This window comes from Nannobrachium achirus (assembly GCF_963921795.1).
Source record: "Nannobrachium achirus genome assembly, chromosome: 20".
In the NCBI taxonomy this organism is placed as follows: Eukaryota; Metazoa; Chordata; class Actinopteri; order Myctophiformes; family Myctophidae; genus Nannobrachium; species Nannobrachium achirus.
Genome location: NC_137827.1, coordinates 40,785,223 through 40,809,516, shown reverse-complemented (window position 1 = coordinate 40,809,516; position 24,294 = coordinate 40,785,223). Strand labels below are relative to the sequence as shown.

General features: G+C 42.9%; 1 protein-coding gene across 3 annotated transcripts; it reads right to left on the bottom strand.

Moving 5' to 3' along the window:
* Positions 1-549: 549 nt before the first annotated feature.
* On the bottom strand, positions 550-7,458 carry LOC308306449 (ADP-ribosylhydrolase ARH3-like). Of its 3 annotated transcripts, none has more exons than XM_080751456.1 (7): positions 7,338-7,458; positions 5,719-5,924; positions 5,013-5,109; positions 4,639-4,846; positions 3,766-3,953; positions 2,418-2,518; positions 550-1,527 (listed from the first exon to the last, which is right to left on the bottom strand). In XM_080751456.1, the coding sequence occupies exons 1-7, from the start codon at positions 7,367-7,369 to the stop codon at positions 1,139-1,141; spliced, it is 1,221 nt and encodes a 406-aa protein (XP_080607582.1). In that variant the 5' UTR covers positions 7,370-7,458; the 3' UTR covers positions 550-1,138. The 3 variants fall into 3 exon arrangements, with proteins under 3 accessions (XP_080607582.1, XP_080607581.1, XP_080607583.1); XM_080751455.1 differs by lacking the exon at positions 7,338-7,458 and adding an exon at positions 6,092-6,170; XM_080751457.1 differs by lacking the exon at positions 7,338-7,458 and adding an exon at positions 6,071-6,127.
* Between the last annotated feature and the right edge of the window lie 16,836 nt (positions 7,459-24,294).

The following is a 24,294-nucleotide window of genomic DNA, read 5'->3' as shown; positions in this document are numbered from 1 at the left end:
AGTCACAGGTCAGACTTCAAAATGACTAAATTAGGTTTAGTATTTTTGTTTTAAGGTGATAATACAGTACATATTCTTCCGTCTCCGTGGTGACTACCTTCTCTGTCGGGTAGACACCTCATTATGTACTTTGTTGAATCTGTACTTTGTTGGGGTCTGTATTGGATCCCCCCCCCCTTCCCTCTAAAACAAATCACTTTGGTTAAAATACCAAATCTACATGCACGCAACCCAGTGTTGTGACACATTGTGAGCTTGTAGGTCAGCTATTTTCACAGAATGTTTACTTATGACATGCCCAGAAAAGGGGCCGGTACATGGCTTATCCATCTGTTATGTATAATTATGTCTAATTCTGAATGTGTTTATCTTTTGATAGGCTAACTCTTAGGGGGGGACCAGATACCAAAACCTTATCCAACCACATTTTCAGAATGTTGGCTAAAATCAAATATTTCCTTACACAATGTCAACTTCAAAACGTTTTATTAAATAATTATTTCTCCATCAAAAAAGGATAAAACATGTCATGATCAATGTATAGTGCAACCGCCACGACTAAACGATTGTTCGACACAAAACAGGGAAGACCACAGATGACGCGTTTGCATTTGTCTCCGTCGGTGTGTGTGTGTGTGTGTGTGTGTGTGTGTGTGTGTGAGTGAGAGAGAGTATAATGCACATGCATGTATGCACACAAAGGTTTTTTGGTCGTCTGTCTGTAGTGAAATTCAGCAATCAGGTTAACCAATAAACCAGTCAAATCATCAGTCAAATCATTAACACATTTTGAATTTTGGGGTATTATATTTACTTCTTAGTTTCTCAGATGTTCAGTTGAATGAAAGGTAGTTTGTTAGCTAGCACTGTTAGTACCCTTATCAGTTCAACAGTTGGCTCCAGTGGGTTGGCTTATGCTAACAATCCGTTTAAATCTGATGATGTAAGTTTCCCCCCAAATATCAATCTGCTAAAGTGCTTCAGAAAACAGAAGAGGCTAAAACAAAACCTGAAACACCAATGCGGCTTTAAGTGTCTCTTTAATGTGTATGTGTGTGTGTGTGTGTGTGTGCATATATGAAGTGCATTTTGTCTTTCTGTCTGTGTCCCTTCTTACAATACAAGTCCAGTTCAAACATCACTCCGAATCCCTCTTCATCTCTGTGCAGCTCATGGGGTCTGACTGGTTGTCTGATCCGTCACAGCCCTGCTTTCCTGTCCCGCTAACTTCCCCCTGTGGTGACTGGCGGTACAGCATGTGAAGGCGCTCTGCAGTCACATGGGCATCTCCCGTTCCCTCGCAGCACTTGATCCACGTCAATGGGATGGCCTCAATGCCATAGTGGGCCCCGGCAATGGCCCCGGCCATGCAAGCTATGGTGTCTGTGTCCCCGCCAAGGGCCAGGCTGTATGCCATTGTCCTCTCTAGTCCTCCGTAGCGCTCCGGAAGGCCATCTCGGGGCTGCAGACAGTGGATGGCACAGAAGATGGCAGTGGGGACAGAGTGGAGCGCCGCGATACCGTTACCTAGAAGAAGAGACAGAAAATACAGTGAGTGCGACGAGAATCGAACAATAAATAGGGATAAATAGGGTTAATCCTCCATGGGCAAGGGCCTATGCGCATAACTGTAGTTCCCTTTTCCAGAAGGCGGCATACACATTTCCTGTTATGGGTCAGTTTACCATAGCTTCATCTGTTTGGCTCAGCGGCCGATTTGAATGGGAAACGCACCACACAAATCTGCTGCTGAGGCAATCAAATGAAGCTATGAGAAACTGATCCGGAACAGGGAATGTTTATACCCTTGGGTAAACAGTTATGCACAGGTTCAATTATGCAGCAGTCATGCCAATCAGCCCACTGGATTTAAAAAAATGTGATCTAATGGTGGCACTAGAGGAAAGACCATGTGGTAATGGAGGCACTAGAGCAGGGGTGGGCAACCTTAGGCACGGGTGCCAGGCTGCCAGCATTGGCACAAGGGAGGGTGATGACTGGCACACTGGCCAAAGTGTGGGACAGAGGATTTTTATTTTTAAATGTATTTTTTTAAAACATGGTCAATGAAATTAATTCGCCTAATTTGCAGCAAATTACATCCTGCACATAATTCTACACTCATTAAAATTCGGAACGTTGACTGGGGAGGGAGTCGGTTTTAACAATGTCCTGACAATCAAAATATGTTAACACGGCTAAAAACAAAACATTGGCTTGCAGGCTGATTAATAAAGCTATGCCTGATAAAGAAAACACATCTGGTAGTCTGGTTTGTCTTAAATGGTAAATATGGTTAATGGGTGGGTGGCTGAGGGGAACAAATAAAGGCACAAAAGAAAAGATGATTGAGGGATTGAAAGACAGGGAGAAGATCAGATATACTGTACATAATGAGATTTCTGACAGATACTGACCGAGTTCAGAGATGACCTCTTCTATGCTGACCTTACTCCTGTCCATCAGGTCTTTAACTCTGTGTAGGCGCTCACAGAATGGCTTTTCTGCTTCTTTCAGGCTGTAAAGACACAAGGTTGTGACTCGTAATGTCAAAGGGAGCCACTGCGTATGATCAGGATTTGAACATTATATTAACAGCAAAGCTGATGGCCAAACTGTACTAAAAGTAGACTAATCACTGTTCATGTATGGTGTCACAAAACAAAACCACTTCAGTGCTGTAGCACCAGGTATTTCCTGGTTTAATTACCAGGATATACAGAAATGGTAATTGAAAATTATGAATGTCATGAATCTCTTATAGCAAAGCAGCCGTCCGTGTATGAAGATTTATGACATCATCACATGTGGAGTAGCTAGTTGTATACCATATATTGTAATGTATTGACTATACTAATACTATTGGTATTGTATTGGCTTATAAATGTACTTTAAATTCTCTGAAAGCCTCTACAGTTAAATATTAAATTACGTATTTTTGTTTATTTGTTTAAACGGAGCTTGGATGAGTTTACTAGGGTGGACATCTTCCACTTCTGACATCACAAAACATGGTTTAATGGATGGTTTCTGAATGTGGAGAGGTAGATTAACTAGATTTAGCTGTTCAAAAAACATTTCCCTGAAAACAGTTTTTCAATTGCCTGCAGTGGTCAGTTTGTATTACTCTCAAGGTATATTAATCCAAACTATCAACATTGCACCCTCTAGGATACTAGAGCAAAGGTTCAATCTGTATGTTTTAGGTTAATCGTATAGCAATTGCAACATAAAGATAGCTATGCATCTACTGTCCAATCCGGTTTGCTTCAAATAACTTGACATTGTCAACCAATAGGTGTCCTACCCAACTCAAGAGTCAAAGATGTAGCTAGGTTCCGGAAGAAATCTTCAAGAACAGGTAATACCGGTGTTACCGGGCTATAGTAACTTATTATAGACAAGGAGTCCACAGTATTATTACACTATGTATTTTTGTAATCATTCTAAAAGATTCACAGAATATTCTCAAACCATTTCGGACATGCAATGTTGCACGGTGTGCGTGCATGTGTGGAGTCATTAAAATAGTGTTCCCACTGTTAAACAATATCCCTACTTACGCTCATTGAGCGACTACACTGCAAGTAGGTGTTATCTACCCGGAAGTAAAGGTAAGGGGACACTGTGATTGAGTCTATTCTGTACCGATGCTTTCAGACAACCAACCGGCAGAAAGGCGGATGAAATGAACCCACAAGTACGGACGGAGACATCATCTTTGACCCTGAGTATAAACGATGCATGTAAGGTATCAGTACTCACACTCTGGCGTCACTGCGTGCGGACTCGTCATCCTCCACCTCTTCCATCTCTTTGATCAGCCGGCTGATAAACTTCTGGGGCACCTCTAGCGCCCCCTGCAGGGAGAGGTGGACGGCCAGAGCCTGCAGTACAGCTCCATTATAACCCAAAGAACAGGAGTGGGTTAGCATGGCTCCCTGACAGGCAAACTGGATGAGGGAAGAGAGAGAGACAAAGGGTGAGAGAGAACTCTCTTCTAAGATGAAACTACTCTCACTAAGCCAGCGGTGCTCCAAGTGTCCAGGGACCCTCACGGTTCCTTGGGGGGGGGGGGGGGTTCCAAATGAACCCTTAAGAGGTCTGCAACTCTGAGAGTGTACAGCATTTGTACACTCTCAGAGTTATGGGGTCCTTGAAATTAAAAAGGGTTTAAGAACCACTTCACTAAGCCACTTGAATTGAACCCTATATGTATTAGCCTTGGCCATGTGAAGACCGTCATCTACCTAAGTAGTAGTAGTAAGTCAGAGAGGCTTATTGTGGGTATCAGCCAGAGCGCGGGAGTCTATCCCTGTTTTACAATGCGCTAGACCCCTGGGAGTCTGGTAAATGGTAAATTTTGCATTTACAGTAAATAGCGCTTTATTCAAAAGTCTTGAGACGGATTGCCGAGATGAAGCGCAAGACCTACCATCAGCTCCCAGTACTTACCGCTCGACTTGTTGCACCCAAGCCGTGCTGCTCATACATCGAGTTGGCGGAGTCCAGGATCTAACCATTACCTTGTGGTCGAAAGGCGAGTGCTTTACCAACAGAGCTACCTGGACACCGTAGGTTCAGCTACCTATCCTACTTGATAATATTCAACAACCACCCTCCCTCCCGTGCACTCACCCTCTTGACATCTGCAATGTCGGGGAAAGCCAGTGCGAAGGGGGCCGCCCTCATAGCCCCCCCGTTTCCAAAGGAGCCTCTGCCGTTGAACTGATCCCTGGCTGGCTGGTATACATCACTAAGCTGTGGAGAGGACAGCTTCTTCAACACCTGGACCACTCCAGAACCATAACCTCGGCCAGGAGAAAGACTGTATTCCTTAGCAAACCTGGGGGGGCAAGAGATGTCAGTTTCAGTCAATGTGCAACTGTGCATGTGTGCGCGGTTTCTACAGAATGTCCCCAGAAACATTATACATAAACCATAATAATAGTTGCAAGTGTTAGTTGCTAGAAGGTTTTCTCAGTGGTTATTGTAGAATACAAGTGTATAACCTGCGAGCCATGTCTTGCTCATCAAAGCCAGCCCGGGCCAACAGGGACTGGACCACACATCGTGTCATGGCCGTGTCGTCACTGTACTCAAGAATACCTGACACAGGAAGAGATACACATTAAACACATCACAGTACAGTACAGTACACACTAGTAAAAGTCCCCAGTGTTCATTTATCCATTCGTGGACTCTCTGAGTTAATCTGTCTTTTACTAACCACCAGCCTACTAAAGAGTTGGATCATTGGGTGATGCTCGGATGAACAGACATATGAAATGTGACAAGACAAGCACAACTACAACTATTTTTGAGACGGTGTTAATGGAATAGCCTGTAGCCTGAAACTGTTCTCTGGCTGAGCAGATGAAACACAGCCTGATTGCATTGGAGATTCTGTGGTTTTGGAGAGTATTCTCACTTAAATACAACATGGATGGGATGGGAGTTCATACTCCAATTCACATGGAAAATAAATAAATAAATAAACAAACAGCAGAAGAGTAGGAGGATAGCAGCATTAAGTCCTAAAGCCCCAGTGCTAGTAGTGCCGCAGTCAGATGATTCCTGGCTGTTCCACATAGTCAATCATGTCATGCAATATGGGATCTCCTCCAGTCCACACTCACTGTGTGAGTGAACAACACTACACATTCTGCCCTGATTCCATCCCATCCCTCCCCAATCCCCCTCCTCTCCTCTCCTCACCATCTCCCTTCGTGTCGTCGTCCAGGCTGCTCAGATGCTGCAGCACGTTCTCCATGGGGACCTCCTCGGCTCCCTCGAACTCCCCACCGACACAGTCGCCCAGCGCGGCGCCCACCAGGGCGCCCCTGAACCGGGACAAAGACGCCGGCCCCCCCGCTGCAGCAATCGCCCTCACAGCCGCTGTCATTGCCATGCAGCAGAAGACGCTGTTGGTTAAAAAAAATAGAAATAAAGCCCTTGATTTATTTATCTATGTCGCAATGTCGCAGAAAAGATTAAAAAAATAAAGGATGCAGCTGAAAAGAGGCGGTGGTGATGGTGGCAATAACACTAACACATAAACTGTATTTACATCAGCAACAATAACAACAACCTCCTCCTCGTTGCTGCTGCCGTGTCGCTCTTTCTTCTTCCTGATGTGTGATTCATATGCGTCGTCGTACGTCGGCGCCGCGCTTCCTGAAAATAGCCGATCTACAAGCTCACGGCGCGTCGCTTCCTCGACGCTCCGTGAGCTTGTAGATCGGCTATTGTAGAACGCGCGTCACCGCCGTACGTACTGCTGGTTTGCTGCTGGGTTGGTATTTGGTGTGGTTTGGTTTGACCCGACCCCGTTCTGAGTCACTCACACTGCTGCGCATTATGGCTACCGTAATTAACTAGGTTTAGTGTTTTTCCTTCGGTTTGACCCACCGACTTTTAAATCATAGGGATGAAACAGTAACATATATTTTTTTAAATAATAATAATAATAATAATAGAAGTAGCATGCCAAACTTTGGGCTGCTCTTTTTTGCATTTTCCCATTCAAGTTTAATGGAAACAAAATAAATAATATATTATATATACACACACACACAAAATTCAAAAATACTTATACAAAATGAATGGATGACTGAATAAATGAAAACAATATAAGTAATAACATAAAATAAAAATATAAATTCAGCAAGGTTTACAGTCAGAAGGGGAGGTATCATAGCGGGAGGTATGTGAGCTCACATCCGGGGGAAAAAAAAACACACACACACACACACACACACACACACACACAGTGGTCCAAATGATGTGTGTTTATTGTTTAATGTGTTCTTCTAACTAACTAATGCATTGCCTCGTGGTTCTCAACAACTCGGGAACCACGCTTCGATAACAACTGGCCACGGGGTTGTTTGTAGCAGGAGTAGGTTTGTTTGTAGTAAAGTGCTAGATAGCTTAGCCTCGTTAGCTTAGCCTCCTCGCAGAGAGTGGGCGCGCGGCGTTTTGCAGCATTAAAACATGGCGGATCCGGAGGGACAACAGAGGGGGAAACGATCAGAGGTAATGGCCTGTTTACTCCAGTGGTTCTCAAACTGGCCAAGGACCCCCAAATTGACTCTTATTAGCCCACGGACCCCCCATTTGAAAAGATACGCTGGGCGGACCCCCATAATTAGTAGTGTGATTCTCAACCACTAAAGGACCTCCAGTTTGACATGCATTAGGCTACAGACAGACCCCATTTAATGGGAGACGGGACCCCAATTTCTATTGTAAAATCAATGTTAATTAATTTAACTCAGAGTCAGTGTACAAATGGAACCAAATAGACCCGTTGTTGTACAATCAGAGTTGCATACCTATAAGGGTCCATTTGGTTGCCAACTGTCATTTTGCTGGGGACCCCCTGGAACTCCCTCAAGACCGCCGGACCCCACTTTGAGAACCAATGGTTTACCCAAATGCTTAACCATGAAACACCTGACCTGATATGTTCGCTGACCTTTATATCGAAATGATCTGGATCTGGATTTCTTGTTGGCATTGCTGGCGTGCACGTTCAAGATGGTCTGGGGTGGATGCCAGGGGAGGCTCTCTCCATTCCGACATGTCGCCACTCCGAAATGGACTTCTTATTGTCGGAGTGGCGACACTCCCCATGGGCCTAAGGTTTAGGGTAGGGGTAGAGATAGGGTTAGTGTCGGAATGGAGACATGTCGGAAAGGAGACATGTCGGAGTGGAGAGATGCAGTCACCCACCGAAAATACGTCTTCTCTTGGTTGTGCAGAGATGGTGGGGTCCAGAACCACCATGTCTACCTGTCTGAAGTGATACCTGCCTGGTAGCCGCAAATTGCAACACTAGATTTTTTTTTATAATGGGATGAATCTAGGGTTGCAATACCTCCCATAGGCAGCCGATGCATGAAAACAGTTTTTTGCTAACTGATTGTATTAAACGACTTCAAACTCACCAATATTGTAGCTCTATGGAAAGCTTGGAATTTACTCTTGCTAACTGCAAAGTGTTTGTTTCTGAAAAATCCACCGAAGAATTGTTATGATTTATTTTCTGTCAAGAAATCCGAGCAGACATGGTTTATTTTCTAAGTGCTGAACTTCGGAAGCGCTCGTCTTCTATAACGCCATGTACCGCTGCCTCCTGCATAATGTGACATTTAGAACCAGGTGGTCACAGGACCGTTGAGGGATTTTCCACGAGCGCTTCCAAACTCCAGGACTTAGAAAAAATGATCACCTGGACCAAACTTCTTGGATAGAAAGTAGCTCCTAACATGTCTACTGTGGATTTTTCTGAAACAAACACTTTGCAGTTAGCAAGAGTAAATTCCAAGCTTTCCATAGAGCTACAATATTGGTGAGTTTGAAGTCGTTTAATACAATCAGTTAGCAAAAAACTGTTTTCATGCATCGGCTGCCTATGGGAGGTATTGCAACCCTAGATTCATCCCATTATAAAAAAATCTAGTGTTGCAATTTGCGGCTACCTGCCTGGTGTGACAGAAACATGTGAGATGATGTGACTGTAGATAAACTAATGCTGTGAGGTGGGGAACATAGAACCTGGGGAACATAGAACATGGGGAACATAGGTTGGACCCCCTTTACAACACACATTATCTTGTGTTTTTAATTGATTGAATACTTATACTGACAGTTTGCAAAAGGTACAGGTACGGTTATACTATAATGCTAAAAGGATTTGTGTTCCTCTGTATTTCAGAGTTTTGTTACTTGGTCAAGTGTTTTGGTACCTGAGGGCGGGGACTCCGGGGAGAGTATATTCAGTATATAATGTACAACAAGTTGGTGAAAGTGTATATTTGGTTATGCCCACTGCCCAGCAAAGGTAGACTACTCTTCTGTACTGCTGAATTTAATATATACAGAATAGAGAATATATATTGGACCATCCTAGCTTGTTTGCTGACTGAACTCAAAGGAGCAGAAGTGGCCCGGATAGATGTTGTAATGTCTAACCTGCTTGTTGCCAAACTGCAGACGGCATGAAAACAGAGCTGCTGCTTCTATTGAATGTACAGAATATTTATGAAATGAAACTACCGGTAACCGGTATCTTGTTCACAACATTGTGTATAGGCCTACATTAGCTGCGACATCATAGATGCTATCATGCCATGGTAAATTAGCCAATCAGACTGTTGTGAATGAACTTACATATATTTGTGCTAGCAGTGGCATTGATAATGTAAAATATTTTATTTGTATTTGGGTGCATTCAAGGGATATTTCACTTTCAAAAAGACTTTTGGTCATTTCATCGTCTAATCAGGCTTTTATGAACACCCTGAACAGTTTTTAGTTTGCTTGATTCAATATTTAGATATTTGATGTAAATGGAGGCTTGATCCAGAGCCTCTCCTCCCCATACACACCCATTGTAACTTCAAACTCCATTTTAACCATGAGGCCCTGGGCCTGGAGGGCCTGATAACATTTACACCAAATATCAACATATTGAATGAAGCAACTTAAAATCTGTTCAGGGTGTTCATAAACGCCTGATTAGATGACAAAATGATTTTTTTTTTGGAAAGTGGTATATCCCTTTAACGAGTGGCACCAAAGATACTGAAAGGGTAAAAAAAAAATCATCACAGGTTCATCCAGCAATCTGCCTCTAAGGTTATGTTGTGTGCAAAGTTTTGGGTAGTAGAGTGTGGCGTTGGAGGCAAGGACATGGGCTCACTCAAATGGATCATCATCCCCAGCATGAATCAATGTGCACACAGCTACTTCCATCATGGCATCTGCACATTCAGTTTTGAGAGATCTTGTGTGCAAGTGGACATTTTTTGACCTATAAGCTTCAGTTTTGAGAGATCTTGGGTGCAAGTGGGCATTTTGACCTATGAGCTTCAGTTTTGAGAGATCTTGTGTGCAAGTGGGCATTTAGCTTGTGCAGCAAAGGCTGTGGGGTCAGCAAAAATAAGTAGGGTTATCCATCCTCTGGACTACGGATTTAAATCTACTCAAAGTTTGAGGGAATCTATTATGTGGAATTTGAGCAACCTTTTGTGAACATGGATATCATTATCATGGCCTACAGGTGGTGTGGTGTCTCTGACTCTGCCGGTCAGCAATTTATTGGCTCAGGATGCGAATAAAACTAAAGAATGTCCATGAATCAAGGCCTCGTGTTACGTAATTGATAGAAAATATGTTTTTTTGGGGGGTGACTAGTATATAGAAAACAATAGAGTATATGTTTCTTTTGGCTTTTTAGATGATTATTATTACATGGTTGGTAATGATGATTTACCAATGATTAATAAATATTTAGGTTTAATATTGTGTTAAGCAGAAGAGGAGGAGAGACACTTGTCGGTGGCTAATAGCTGGGTATAATGAGACCACAGCTCAGCATTTCTGATCTCCTCTTTATTTGAAAAAGCTCAATTTCACCAGAAAAGGTGCTCCGATCAGTGCTATCTAAAAGTGGTTGGTGTGTGTCACATTTTGCAAATAAAGTGTCGCTGGAGGCTTAATGAAATTAACTCGTACAAGGCACCACTCACTTAACACTGGGTGGGATTTTTGTTTTTGGTATGCTACGTAGAAGTAGTTTGTTTCTCTTTTTATAATTTTGATATGAAATTCCTAATTTTTGATCTCGCCACCTGCAGCAGGAGGAGCTAACAATGTGTGGAATGGAGCATTCACTATGAGCTTAATTTAGTTTCCCTAACGGAAGAGCAACTGATAAAGAACACCTCCACGTGTTTATTTTTTTTAGATAATTACATAATGATGCAAAATGACAGGGCCGCCCCATTAAATTCAACGATTTGAAGACACCTCAGTCCTCCCGGGCCGGGAATTTTGTCACTTTAGGGTCAAGGCCACTTGGCCTTTGGTGTTGTCAATTTTATTTGGGCAAAAAGGCCAAATGCCAGGGCAAGAAGGCCATCAAATAAAACAAGATTGAAAGAATTTGTTGAATTTAAGGGTTAGGGATGATAACCTAATCTGCAGTGAAATAGATAGATGATGGTATTTTAGAATCTGATCCATGCTCAGCCCTGCAGCCTGCACCAATCAAAGTCACTGGATTGGTTTAAAGATGGGGACTCGGGGGAGTTAAGATTTCAGACACTGGTGTTTACATGACAAGAAAGAGACACTGGTGTCTACTGTCTAGTGTCTACATTTGACAAGAGAGAGAAAGTGGTACAGTCAGCTGGGGCATTAAGGCCACTGTGGCCTCAGGTCATGCCATTGGTTTGAGGGGCACAAGGCCAAACTGAGGGTCAACGGCAGCCAGGCCTTCATGGCCTCCATGAAATTCTTGCACTGGTCAGGAGATTCTTTGATTAGAGCAGTCTTTTAATTATTTTGTTTTATTCATTACCGTCACTATCTATGTAAGTTGGTTCAGTTTGGTATGAAACCCAACATTTTCTCCCCCCCCCCCCCCCTCCCCCAGCAGCACGAGGAGCGCCTGTCCAGGTCCTTTGATGAGGTGATGGGTCTGGGACCGTTTGCGGACACCTCCAGAGGCTCTGCCACCTCCTCCAGGAGCAGTGGCCCCGAGAAGACTCCCACCAAAGAGGACGAGGACAGTCCCAGACAGGGAGAAGGCAGTGCCTTTAGCACAGTGCAAAATATTGAGGTACAAAATGCTATTGGTGCATTACTGTCACTACCCAAGTATGATACGGTATTATTACACCATATTTTCCTTGTCCTCCCTGCAGAACAAGGAGCGAGCTGCCAGGTTGTTTGATGAGGTGATGGGCCTGGGATCGTTCTGCTCTGCCTCCTCCTCCAGGAGAAGCAGTGTTGGGGAGGACACTCCCAACAAAGAGGGAGAGGACAGCTCCAGACCGGCGGTATGAACACAAAGTGTAAAATAAAAATATAGACCAATTTTTTTTTTGGTGAATAAAAGATTATTTTGACAACTTAGACAATAGCGGTGGTTGTATCTGGTGTCCCTGCCCTTACATTGAGAAATGTATATATACAATAGTCTATATCTAGACAATATCTGCTGTTTATTTGAGATATTACATGGTGATGATGGAAATTTTACCATAACTGCTGGAGATCATGTCTGTCTTAGACATTCTGTATTCTTCTTCTTTCGTGTATCATCGTCTTTGATGATTGGTTGACGACATTTATGTATTAAAATTGGCAAATAGGAGGCCATGTAATTCTGACTTATAACCAACAAAACGAGTGCCGTGCCCATCGTCGAGTACTTTGCATTATGCGGTTGTCCAGAACCGCCTATCCAACTGATATGTCCATATATAGATATCCAGTTGTCCAGAACCGACAATCCAACTGATATGTCCATTTATAGATATCCATTATCCAGCTCGTCCAGAACCGACGATCCAACCGATATGGCCAAGCCAATACTGATGACATCAGGGATCTCTATATAAGGGTATAAAAGGGACCCGGACATATGGGTACAACGGGTACTCTGACGAAGCCCCCGACACGATGGCTCAGAAATATCGGCTAGGGATGTCAACGATTAATCGATCGATTAATCAATAATCTCATAATCGAAAAATACTTAAAAAAAAATGTATAACTATTTTATGGCTTAGTTAGTTAGTTTCAACCAAAATATAGGCTAATAATAGTGTTAATGATAATAGTAAAGGCCATTGATTTATTATTCACACGAGCAACAACTGTAAACTATAGTGTGTACTGTGTAGAGTGGTGTTTTGTAAGCATCAGAGAATCTATCACACTAAAAAGAAAGATGAAGAGTAGTAATTAATCAATTAATAATCGATTTATTACTGTAGAATAATCGATTTTGATAAAGGTCCATTTTTGACATCCCTAATATCGGTTGTACCAGTGGTGTAACGTAGGTTTTAGCGTCCTGAATCTCTAGTAATGTACATACTGTAGGCCACTGGATTATAAGTCAACATCGCCACCATTCCCGAGTGTATATGAGTACCCGGGAGACTAAAACATCTTTCTGTTAATTAAATAACCATTACTGTTACTATCTAAGTAAGATATGGGATTTTGTTATTAACACCACCCACACCTTTCTTCTCCCCCAGCAGCATGAGGAGCGTGTGTCCAGGGTGTTTGATGAGGTGATGGGCCTGGGACCGTTCTCTGCCTCCTCCTCCAGGAGCAGTGTTGGGGAGGACCTGCCAAACAAAGAGGGAGAGGACAGCTCCAGACCGGCGGTAAGAACACAAAGTGTCAAATGAGTATATTTATAACATAAAATAGCATGCCTTATCAGACAGACTTTTAAAAATTCATTCAGGTTATTCTAATACATTTGGCGTAGTCTTTATCAAATACCAATGCACGTATTGTTTGGTTGGCATTATTACAAGCATGGTACAAAGCATTTACATACAAAAAGCCAACATTTGCAACGAGTCCACTTGCTAAGAAAAACATTTAACCTGTGCGAAGTGAGCATGCATGGTATCACACAAGACACACATGCATTTCTCCTTGTATGGGCCGTTCTGTCGTGAGTGACGTTGGCTATCTGCATACATGGAGTTCCGTGCTCCTACACACATATGTAGGGATGGAGCCCGAAAACCGGGTCCATTACAAACCCGGTTCTGAATTTATCGAGACCCGAGTATCAATAAGCTTCTGCTTGTCGAGCCTGTTATCGGGTAGGCTAAGCGTCATAACGTCACGTCGGGTACGGGAGGTAGGCTACATTGCGTCATTGATAGTTGTGCTTTGCAAGTGCGTGCCGTGGAACAATGGTGGAACGCGTGAAACACTAAAAAGTTTGGTTATATTTTAGAAAAGACAAGGGGAGAGCTAAATGCAATAGGCTATATGCAGCACGGTTAATTGTTACATGCTCGGGAGGGAATACTTCGACAATGCAGAGGCACTAATTGTCCATGTGCGTGCATCACATAAGACCCACCCAAGTGCAATAACTTTGAATGTCTGCGACGACGAGTTGAAAACGCCAGTGTCGGCTGTTGCAGCAGCTCAACAACCGTTCTCTTCCACGCAAAGTATGTGGTGCTTGAAAATATGAATGATTCCATTGACAATAGTCCGTTTGGGATACTCAGAATCCCTGCCATAGAGTTATAATGTATTGCTCCATGCGAATGAATCCGTAGCGTCGCCATTCGCCAGCAGTGACTTCTTCTCAGTCTACCGAAAATAGCAGATCTACAAGCTCACAACGCGGTGCGAGCAGACGCTGCGTGAGCTTGTTGATTGGGTATTTTTTTTGTTGCGTGACACCGTCGTACTATGCGTTATCTTATATTACATTTTAGAACTGCAGCCAGCGGTATTTGTCACCAACAGACCAAATGCAGCACTCCAATTGGCTAGGACTGATCACGTGGCACACGGAGTTCCTAAAGGAAGTGCGTCCGGCGGTCAAATATGTCCGACCGGAAACGTGCGCTGCGGCACAATAGTTCCGCCACAATAGTTCCGCCACAATAGTTCCGCCACAATAGTTCCCCCCCCAATTTTTTTTTCTTTTTTTTTTTTTAACTTTTTTCTTTTTTTTTTATTATTATTATTATTATTATTATTATTATTATTATTATTTTTTTACACTTTTAAAGTTACAGTACACATTTAGTTTCTTCAAATATTTTCCAAAAATAAAAAGGTTACTTGCCTTCTGTCTGTTAAGTTAAAGTACTGTATTTGAAGGCCCTATTCAAATGTAGTGCAAATATAGATTTTTGTTGTTGCTTAAAACAAAGAAAAGATAATGGAAAAAATAGATATGCATTACTGTAAGAAAAAAAAAAAGACATGGAAATGTTATCCTATAGTTTATATTATATTCCTAAATATACAATTTATATTAGTTTTACAGTAGGCTAGTATTACTAATTTATGAATAGTACTGTAAAACTATACTATATACATATACTATATAATATATTTAATAAAGCTTCAGAATTGATAGTGTCTCATGTCTTTCCACAAAATAACAGAAAAAGCTCAATAGTGGGCTCGATAAAAGCCCGGCTCGATAAGCATGATCGATAAGGTGCTCATTATAATCCAGTATCTGGCTTAAAGTCCTGTTCGCAATTTGGTGTTAGGGGAGTTTCTCACCTGAACTGAGTCAGTGGGTCCCTAGACATTAAAAATCACAGAGGTGCTCGTCCGCCATAGTGCCAGGAATGGCGCAAATGGCCAAATCAAATATGGCTGCCATCGGCTATGATGAAAATCCAACTTTTCTGTTTCTGGGTGTATATGCACATGTAGTACCTCTATTTGGACCAATTGTGGTGTGGGGAATTCATTTCTGATATTGTTTTGACCATTTTGGGTGATTTGGACCTCAAAAAGTCATGGTCAAGGTCATTTTGCTATTCCGAAGACCGTGGGCCATAACTTGGCCATTGTTAGGAGTAAAAACAGGTGCAGTAGGTCTAAATCAACTAATGTGGACATGTATAATTCATTTCTGACATTGTTTTGACCATTAAGGATCATCTTGTCTTTGAAATATCAATGTCAATGCCATTTTTCAAAAACGATTTTGTTCATTACTTGCACTTTTACAGTATTTTGTGTAAGTTTGTTACTATTTTATAGTAAGTTTGTTTTGTTTATAACAAAAGACATACTAGTGAGAAATACAACAAGTAAGCATCCACATTTAACTTTAAATTGGGGTTTAAAATGGGTGTTTAAATGAGCAAATAAGACAAATAAAATTACACAACAAAATCACACATAAAATTAAATAACAATTTCCCTCAAAGTGCACCATATTGGGATTGTGTGCATGCAAGTTAGTATGAGGCAAAATATGATGCACAGAACTCCATCAGTGTCGAGTGTCGTGCTTCAGACATGGCAGGAGTGTACTAAAGTCAAAGTGCTCCTTCCATCCATCAGAGCTTGACATTGACTTTTTGAGGCAGTTGTCCTTTGGACAAGTATATTTCCCATTCACTGTCCGGAGACAAAAGTCACTTGTCCGGATAAAAATGTCATACATTGAAATAATAACAAAAGGACGGCTAATGACCCCCCTTGCTCCCTCCACTCCATAGTATGGGCACTTGTCCCGGACAACAGGACAAGCCTTTATGTCATGCCCTGTTCCATGTTCCATTGGTTCTAGTCTTTCCTCAGGTTCCTTGGCTGTTCAAGCAGGTGGCAAGAAATGCGCTAGAAAGGTGCCTTGTTGGTCTCAGCAGTTGTACTTCTCTGCTACCAATACTGTGTCTTGTTCTGTCAAGGTCTTTGCCTCTCCAAAGTTTGTTAGACATTGTACTCGGTCAGAAGCCATAACTACATGTTTAATCCTCACCTGGCCCATGCAGTCATCTCCTGTCTCCAAGGCATATGTGCCTTGATCACTGTCTTGGCTAGTGGTGCTCCAAGATGAGACTGCTTGATGCAGTGCAAGCGAGTCTCACCAGTGCCATACTGCTGCCAGATCTCCTTCATCCCCAGTGCTTGGAAATATGGGGTGTAGTATAGCAGTAATGTGAAGGAGACAACAACTCTCTGGGGTCCGCTCATAGTTCCGACATCCCATTATTCTGACCATTAGGTTAGTGAATGTTAGGGATAGGCTTAGTTATAATGGAGGCTGTACATGCACCAGGTGTCAGCCTCCTCAATCCTATTCAAGATGTCTGGGATCTCTTCTCCACTAGCGACATCATCAACAGAGACAACAGAGCTGATAATGGTAAATGGACTGCATTTACAGTATATAGCGATCTTCTCCAAAGCGCTGTACAATGTATTTCACACCCATTAACACACACATTCACACATACATTCACACCAAGAAACCATGCAAGGTGCTCATCGGGAGCAGTTAGGGGTTCAGTGTCTTGCTTAAGGACACTTCGACAAATAAGCAGGAGGAGACATAAATCGACCCTGGAACCTTCAGATTCCAAGGCAGCCGTTCTACCTACATCGCCACAAGCTTGAATGGACACCATATTCAGAACACACAGCTGGAGAGCTGTTTGTTCTCCTCGGACACCCAGAATTTGTAAAGTTGATGAGGGATGGGTGCGTCTATCGACTCTGTTATCTCTGATGATGATAAGTGGCTCCCTGCAAAAGGGGCTGGAGGTGAAGAGATCCCAAAGATTGAACTAGATTGAGGAGGCTGTCACCAAGCTGCTGGTACATGTGGAGTCAACTGGCCCTATTATAACTAAACCTACCCATAACCCTAACCTAATGGAGGGAATAATGGGTCGCCAGGATTATGAGTGGACCCCAGAGAGTTGTCGTAGTGATACTTCCAAGCACTGGGGATTAAGTAGATCTGGTAGCAGTATGGCACTAGGTGTGCAGCGGCACATGCTTCTACAGCATCAAGCAGTCTCTCATCTTGGAGCACCACTAGCCAAGACAGTGATCAGGGGACATATGCCTTGGAAACTGGAGATGACTGCATGGGCCAGGTGGGGACTAAGAACAAGAGGATACCAGCACTCACGGAACAGTCATTTAGGGCACTTTTATTAAAGTGTATCAGTTGGCATGGCACGCCACAGAGCTAACAAACAAACAGCGAACGCTTCGGCATCAAGCCTTCATCAGCGTTGTATAAACAAAGGCACCGGAAGTGTCATTTTATAGTGTCCGCAGGAAAGACAACTTCCCATGTCTGTGTGGGCGTTCTTAACTTCAGACCAACTTATACCACAAGTGCAGTCGAAAAGCAGACTCATATAGCTCAAAATTAATTATACACATTCATAATTAGATACAACCAGGTGGGGACTAAGCATGCAGCTATGGCTTCTGACCGAATACAATATCTAACAAACTTTGGAGAGGCAAAGACCTTGACAGAACAAGACAGCATTGGTAGCAGAGAAGTACAACTGATGCCTGAGACCAACAAGGCACCTTTCTAGTGCATGTCTTGCCACCTGCTTGCAACAGCCAAGGAACCTGAGGAAAGACTAGAACCAATGGAACATGGACGGATGCAAGGAACACTTCGACTCTCGAGGATATGGCTGCCTTGCTGAATACATCCTGTAAAAACACATCATACTAACTTGGATGCACACAATCCCAATATGGTGCACTTTGAGGGAAATTGTTATTTAATTTTGTGTGTGCTTTTGTTGTGTGATTTTATTTGTCACTTTTATTCGTAAATAGTCTTATTTGCTCATTTAACCCTTAAGTTCTGTTCAGATTCACTACACCTTCGTTCTGTTCGGGTCATTTTGACCCGGTGGATATTTGGTTTAAAAAAAACAACACTAATATAAATTTTAACTTAACAAATCATCATGATACATTGACTTTGACTCAATACCAAACAATTCATATGATATATTTGGTAAATGTTTGCATTTCTGCTTTGCTATATCACATTAAACACTGAAAGAGCTAGGCGTTTTTACTGATTTAGCTGAAATCCATGTAAAAAAAATACTTCATTTAATACTGGGCAATATTGCTCATGCTTATAGGAAGGGGGGGAGGGTTCGGAATGGGGCTTCGGAAGGGGGGTGTTAGAAGTGGGGGTGACTGTGTGTCTGTGTTTTGGCATAATACTGTGTATTTCTGTGCTTCCGGGTCAAAATGACCCGAACAGCACTTAAGGTTCAAAAAATATGAGGGGGGTGTAGCATGGGTGTAGTGCAAAAATATTTTTTTTACATGTTCATCTCAGAAGAATCTTTAAGGCCAGTGAGTTTCAGGTGGAAACATTTTTAACTTCTACCTTTTTTTTCCAAATGAAAATGTAAAACGGGTCAAAATGACCCGAACAGCACTTAAGGGTTAAACACCCATTTAAAACCCCCCTTTAAAGTTAAATGTGGATGTTTACTTGTTGTGTATGTCTTTTGTTATAAACAAAACAAACTTACTATAAAATAGTAACAAACTTACAAAAAATACTATAAAAGTGCAAGTAATGAACAAAATCGTTTTTAGAAAATGGCATTGACATTGATATTTCAAAGACAAGATGATCCTTAATGGTCAAAACAATGTCAGAAATGAATTATACATGTCAGCATTAGTTGATTTAGACCTACTGCACTTGTTTTTACTCCTAACAATAGCCAAGTTATGGCCCGCGGTCTTCTGAATAGCAAAATGACCTTGACCATGACCTTTTGAGGTCCAAATCGCCCAAAATGGTCAAAACAATATCAGAAATGAATTCCCCACACCACAATTAGTCCAAATAGAGGTATTACATGTGCATATACACCCAGAAACAGAAAAGTTGGATTTTCATCATAGCCGATGGCAGCCATATTTGATATGGCCATTGCGCCATTCCTGGCACTATGGCGGACGAGCACCTGTGTGATTTTTCATGTCTAGGGACCCACTGACTCAGTTCAGGTGAGAAACTCCCCTAACACCAAATTGCGAACAGGACTTTAAGCCAGATACTGTATTATTATCAATACAAATTAACGTGCTCCATCCCTAGTCATATGGACATTCACACAGACACTCATACTCAAACCCAACAACCCCCCTCCCAGCAGCACGAGGAGCGCATGTCCAGGTCCTTTGATGAGGTGATGGGTCTGGGACCGTTTGCTGACACCTCCAGAGGCTCTGCCACCTCCTCTAGGAGCAGTGGCGCCGAGAAGACTCCCACCAAAGAGGACGAGGACAGCTCCAGACAGGGAGAAGGCACACAAAGAGTAAAATAATTATATTCACTGAGTTCTCCTAATACATTTAGCAGGGCATCCTGTTTAACACATTGCTGCCTGTGTCACAGTTTTTCCGCATTTTACCTTATGTTCGCCGGCAACAGGAACGCACCATGTGACTAGATTTAAACAAAAGCTGCCTGGATGGGCGTATGATCGTCTTTTCTTCCACCCTTTTCGTTCTTTAGTTATGGTCCGCCAAAAACACAATCTGGGTAAAGTATCCGAGATACTTGCAGTTTTCTGAATCTCATAACATGGAGGCAGACAGAGCGGAACATTTTGGGATGATGTAATTTCCGGTTGTATTCTGGGATTTGTAGTCCTGGTATGACTGCGGGAGAGTGCAGTCTGGAGTGAAACACTGAATTCTGAATGATGACTTGAGTCGTCCATGGCAGTGATGTGTTAAGAAATATGTAATGCTTTTGGCACTATTACAAGCAAATATTAAGGTAGAAAATGTGATTAGTGCATTAATGTCACTACTCAAGTATGATAAGGTATTTTGGTATGAATACACCATATTTTCCGTGTCCTCCCTGCAGCGCGAAGACCGAGCTGCCAGGTTGTTTGATGAGGTGATGGGCCTGGGACCGTTCTCGGCCGCCTCCTCCAGAAGCAGTGGCACGGAGGACATGCCCAACAAAGAGGGAGAGGACAGCTCCAGACAGGGGGAATGCATTCCACGAGGGGAGGAGGATAGTAACGCCAGTGGACGCGAGGAAAGGATGGACGAAGACGAAGGGGAGGCTGAGCGTCTTGCCTCCCCTTCCTCCGGCCAACACTCGCCTACCGCCATGGAGACCGAGGGAGAGGGAGAAGGAAGTGGAAAGACTGGGAGTGACGGAGCGGCGGCAAAGCCCCCCACAGTCAGGGTGGTAGAGGGAGAGGAAGATGAAGAGGATGAAGATTGGCACTTTGCGCTGCCCACTGTGGAGGAGGTGGTAGAAAAAAGCAAGGAAACGCCAGCTGAAAATGACCCCTTTGCCACTGTGCCAGCTGAGGAGGACCAAGAGAAAGGAGACAGTAATGATTCTGCCAACACCTCCCACTCCTCCCAAGGTTAGCCTGCTTTTCAAGCAACATTTTCACATTCTGGAATTTGTTTGGCATGTCTTGTGTGCACGCGCGCAATCCCGCGTATGTATATGTGTATGTAAGTCTGGAGACTAGAGCTGGGTCGGTATCGACATTTTGTTATCGCGGTTATCGTCTTCCCATTACCAACGGTATTGCAGTAATTACCGCACCCCCGTGTCTATTAATTAAGGTTCGGCGATAAGCCAAAATAGTCCTATCTCTGCCCACAATTCGCCGCTCCACAGTCCTATAAGCCCGACTGCCCCTGTTATACCTCCCCTTACAGCACAGTGGGTCTGGCTTCGAAAGTAGCAGATCTACAAGCTCACAACACGTTGCGTCCGCGATGCATTCTGAGCTTGTAGATCTGTGCTGTGTCGGGTTACTATAGTAACGTGGCTACTGGAGCTTCTCTGACACTACGCTGTGTGTGAACAAACCAGATGAGACGGGTAGATTGTGTACTGTCATTCTGTAAACTCACGTCTCAAAGCGTGTTGATTAAGTGGTGATATAAACATATAGTAGACAGGTTTTAGTTACCAGACTTGAAAGAAAAGGTTGGAGAGCGGTTGGGAGCGGCAGGCGGTCCTCGCTTCCCCCCATTTTAAAGCTCACACTTTTTGTGTCTTTTCTTATCGCGCTAAGGACCCTGACACCGCGGTAGGCCACGGTATACCGCGGTACAGCGTTTTCATCTTTTGATGTTGTAGGAAACTTCTCACTCTGACACGTTGGCTTTCTTTGCAGTTTCTTTTCAATATATGAAAGACCTATACTTTTAAGGGTTATTATTATAATGGTCTTTCCGTCTTGCCTTGTGTCATCCCGTGCCATTACAACTTCCTGCAGTGCACTGCAGTATTGTCCAAATAATGCTTCAGAGGGTGGACTAATGCCTTCTGTTCCAGCACTGTTTTTATACAAATGGTTTGTTAGTAAAGCAGCTACAGCAGCTACAGGTGGGACACATGTAGTTATTGTTTGTATAAACTTGTCTTGCATTGCTGCAGAACGGCTGTAATTTGTTATTACTTCCTGAAAAGTTTTTTTTACGAGATACACCTTTTAATGACTTGGCCAAAACACAAGTGTTTCAAACTAGATTATTCTGGAAGAGGCCGGCCAAATTTATCTGTATGACACATTGACAATGTTAAATACAGGATCCAATGGAATCCTCTTGCATTGCATATATGTTTTTTTAATGCTGTAAAACCTTTCTAATGGTGGAAAGCACACTTAAGTGGACAAACGGCTATGGCAGCCATCAGGGACATGCTGATGAATACTTCAATTGTGTCCCATTTATTTCTTCATCAGATGGAGGTGTTCCGATTGTCCCAAAGCCATCCGCAGTGACAGAAGACAGCCAGCAGGGGGAGGTGGGGGTCAAGAATCCACCCGCTCACCTCACTCTGGATACACTATTTTATATGTTAAATGTTTAGCTGAAATCCACCAAAATATGTATATATCTACATATATCCACCACAAGACGACTGAATTGGACAATAAATTACAATGTTTACAGTCGATTTGAATACTAAGATTGCCAGTGGCAGTTTTATGTGGAGAATGTTAACCTTTATTGTGACATTCGTCATTGAAAGGGTTACCCCTTGACTGAGTCATTGAAGTTAAAGGTATACTCCACCTCACCCCTTAGCAATTAATTTTATCACTTCTTGATGCTAGTCTACTAAGCATATATACAGTATCTTGGTTACATGTTCTCATGTTTCGTCGCTTAGATTTGTTTTTTTCTCTGCCATTCCTGTTAAAGGTGGCGTGAAATGGCTTTTTCGGTCATTTGTTTCAGTTTGAAATGGAAGGCTTTCTGAACCAATCAGAAGGTCCCATCCCTTCAGGCGATGGGATCTTGAAATCTGACTCACGTGGTGCGCAGTATTATTGTTTGTTGCCTCGCTAGCCTGCAGGTGCAGCAGGCTAAAGGGGAACAATCACCGGACGCGGAGGCGGCGCAGAAGTGGCGCGTCAAAAAATACGGCCACATTATTTTCAATGAACGAACCCACTCCGGCGGCGTCAGACGCGCGCAGCCGCGGGTCGGCCACCTCGCCTGCCGCGCCGATACGCCGCTGTTCTATTTTTCCAGCGTTGCCGTGCGGTGAACATGTTCTCCCATGGTTCTCCCCACCGGGGGAAATGGATGTGCTGTGTGGCAGCGCGCCGCATCCAGTTGGGGTTACTGCGCGGCACTTCACGTGCGTCGATACCGCGCCGCTGCGCAGCCACCCGCGTCCAGTGTGTGCTCCCCTTAAAGCAGAGAGGACTGTGCCACTGTGCAGATTTTTTTTTTACCAAGATGCTTATTTCTAACCTATAGTGTTTTCAGATACATATTTTAAGTATAATTAACTAATTTACTGCCACACCCCGAGTTGCCTGAGTTGGCAGCCATAATGGCTGCTATCTCATGAATGCCTGAATGAGATTCCAAACGGATTATCTCTAATTAAAACCAGCCCAGTTTGGATGAACGCGCAGCAATGGGAATAAAACGGGTGAATGTAACCAAGATTCTTGTATATTCAAGAGAGTCTATCCATGTCATCACGCAGCAGGTTTTTGTTCACAGGAAGTAATAAAGATTGGCTTTTTCAGGGACTTTTGATATAAAAACACTCAAAAATGGATTATTTTCTCTTTTTTTGCATCTATTGTTAGGTATGCCAAAATGATGACCACGGATATGCTCAGAAAGTATGAAAACCGTATTTTTCATTTCACTAGGTCTTTAAGAATGTGATTTACATAGCATGTTGTTTAGAGCATTGGTTCTCAAAGTGGGATCCTTGAGGGAGTTCTTGGGTGTCCCAGCTAAATGATAGTTGGGAACCAAATGGACCCTTATGGGTATGTAGCCCTAACGGGTCCAATTGGTTCCATTGGTACACTCTCCGATTTAAATTAACATTGATTTTACAATATAAATTGGGGTCCAGAGATAGAAATGCCATTAAATGGGGGTCCGTAGCCTAATTCATGCCAAACTGGGGGTCCCTGAAATTAAAATGTTTGAAAATCACTGTAAAAATCTTCTCTTATATGAGGGTCCCTGGCATATCTTTTCAAATCTGGGTCTGCGAGCTAATAATTGTCAATTTGGGGGTCTCCGACATGAAAAGGTTTGAGAACCACTGGTTTAGACAGATGCTAGGTTTATTCATTGTTTACCTGGTATCCAAGCTTCCTCGAGGCACTGCAACTGCATTGTCCTCTCTGCACTCTACACAATATGTGACTGTTTTTTATAGTGACTGTAGATTATAATTGTAAATGTAGCATCTAAGGGGTCCCATAGACACAAACACAACAAATACATCTTAACATAATAAGTGACTTTGATCCATTGATGAGTATCATTAGTTTGTTTTTCATAGCTTCCCAAGTGGGCTTGAAACCACAATTTGCCGCTTGCAGCTGCATTTCTTGAATTTCTTTTATTTTCATTTGTTTATATCAGAGGTCGGAACCTGCTCCACCCCCCAACCCCCCCACTCCCCCGGTCATTAAAGATGAG

Coding starts and splice junctions, on each gene's coding strand:
- LOC308306449 (XM_080751455.1), bottom strand. CDS start 6,147: ATGAATCACACATCAGGAAGAAGAAAGAGCGACACGGCAGCAGCAACG. Junction 5,110..5,718: donor CGACGACACGAAGGGAGATG/GTGAGGAGAGGA, acceptor TTCCTGTGTCAG/GTATTCTTGAGTACAGTGAC. Junction 3,954..4,638: donor ACATTGCAGATGTCAAGAGG/GTGAGTGCACGG, acceptor TCCCTCATCCAG/TTTGCCTGTCAGGGAGCCAT.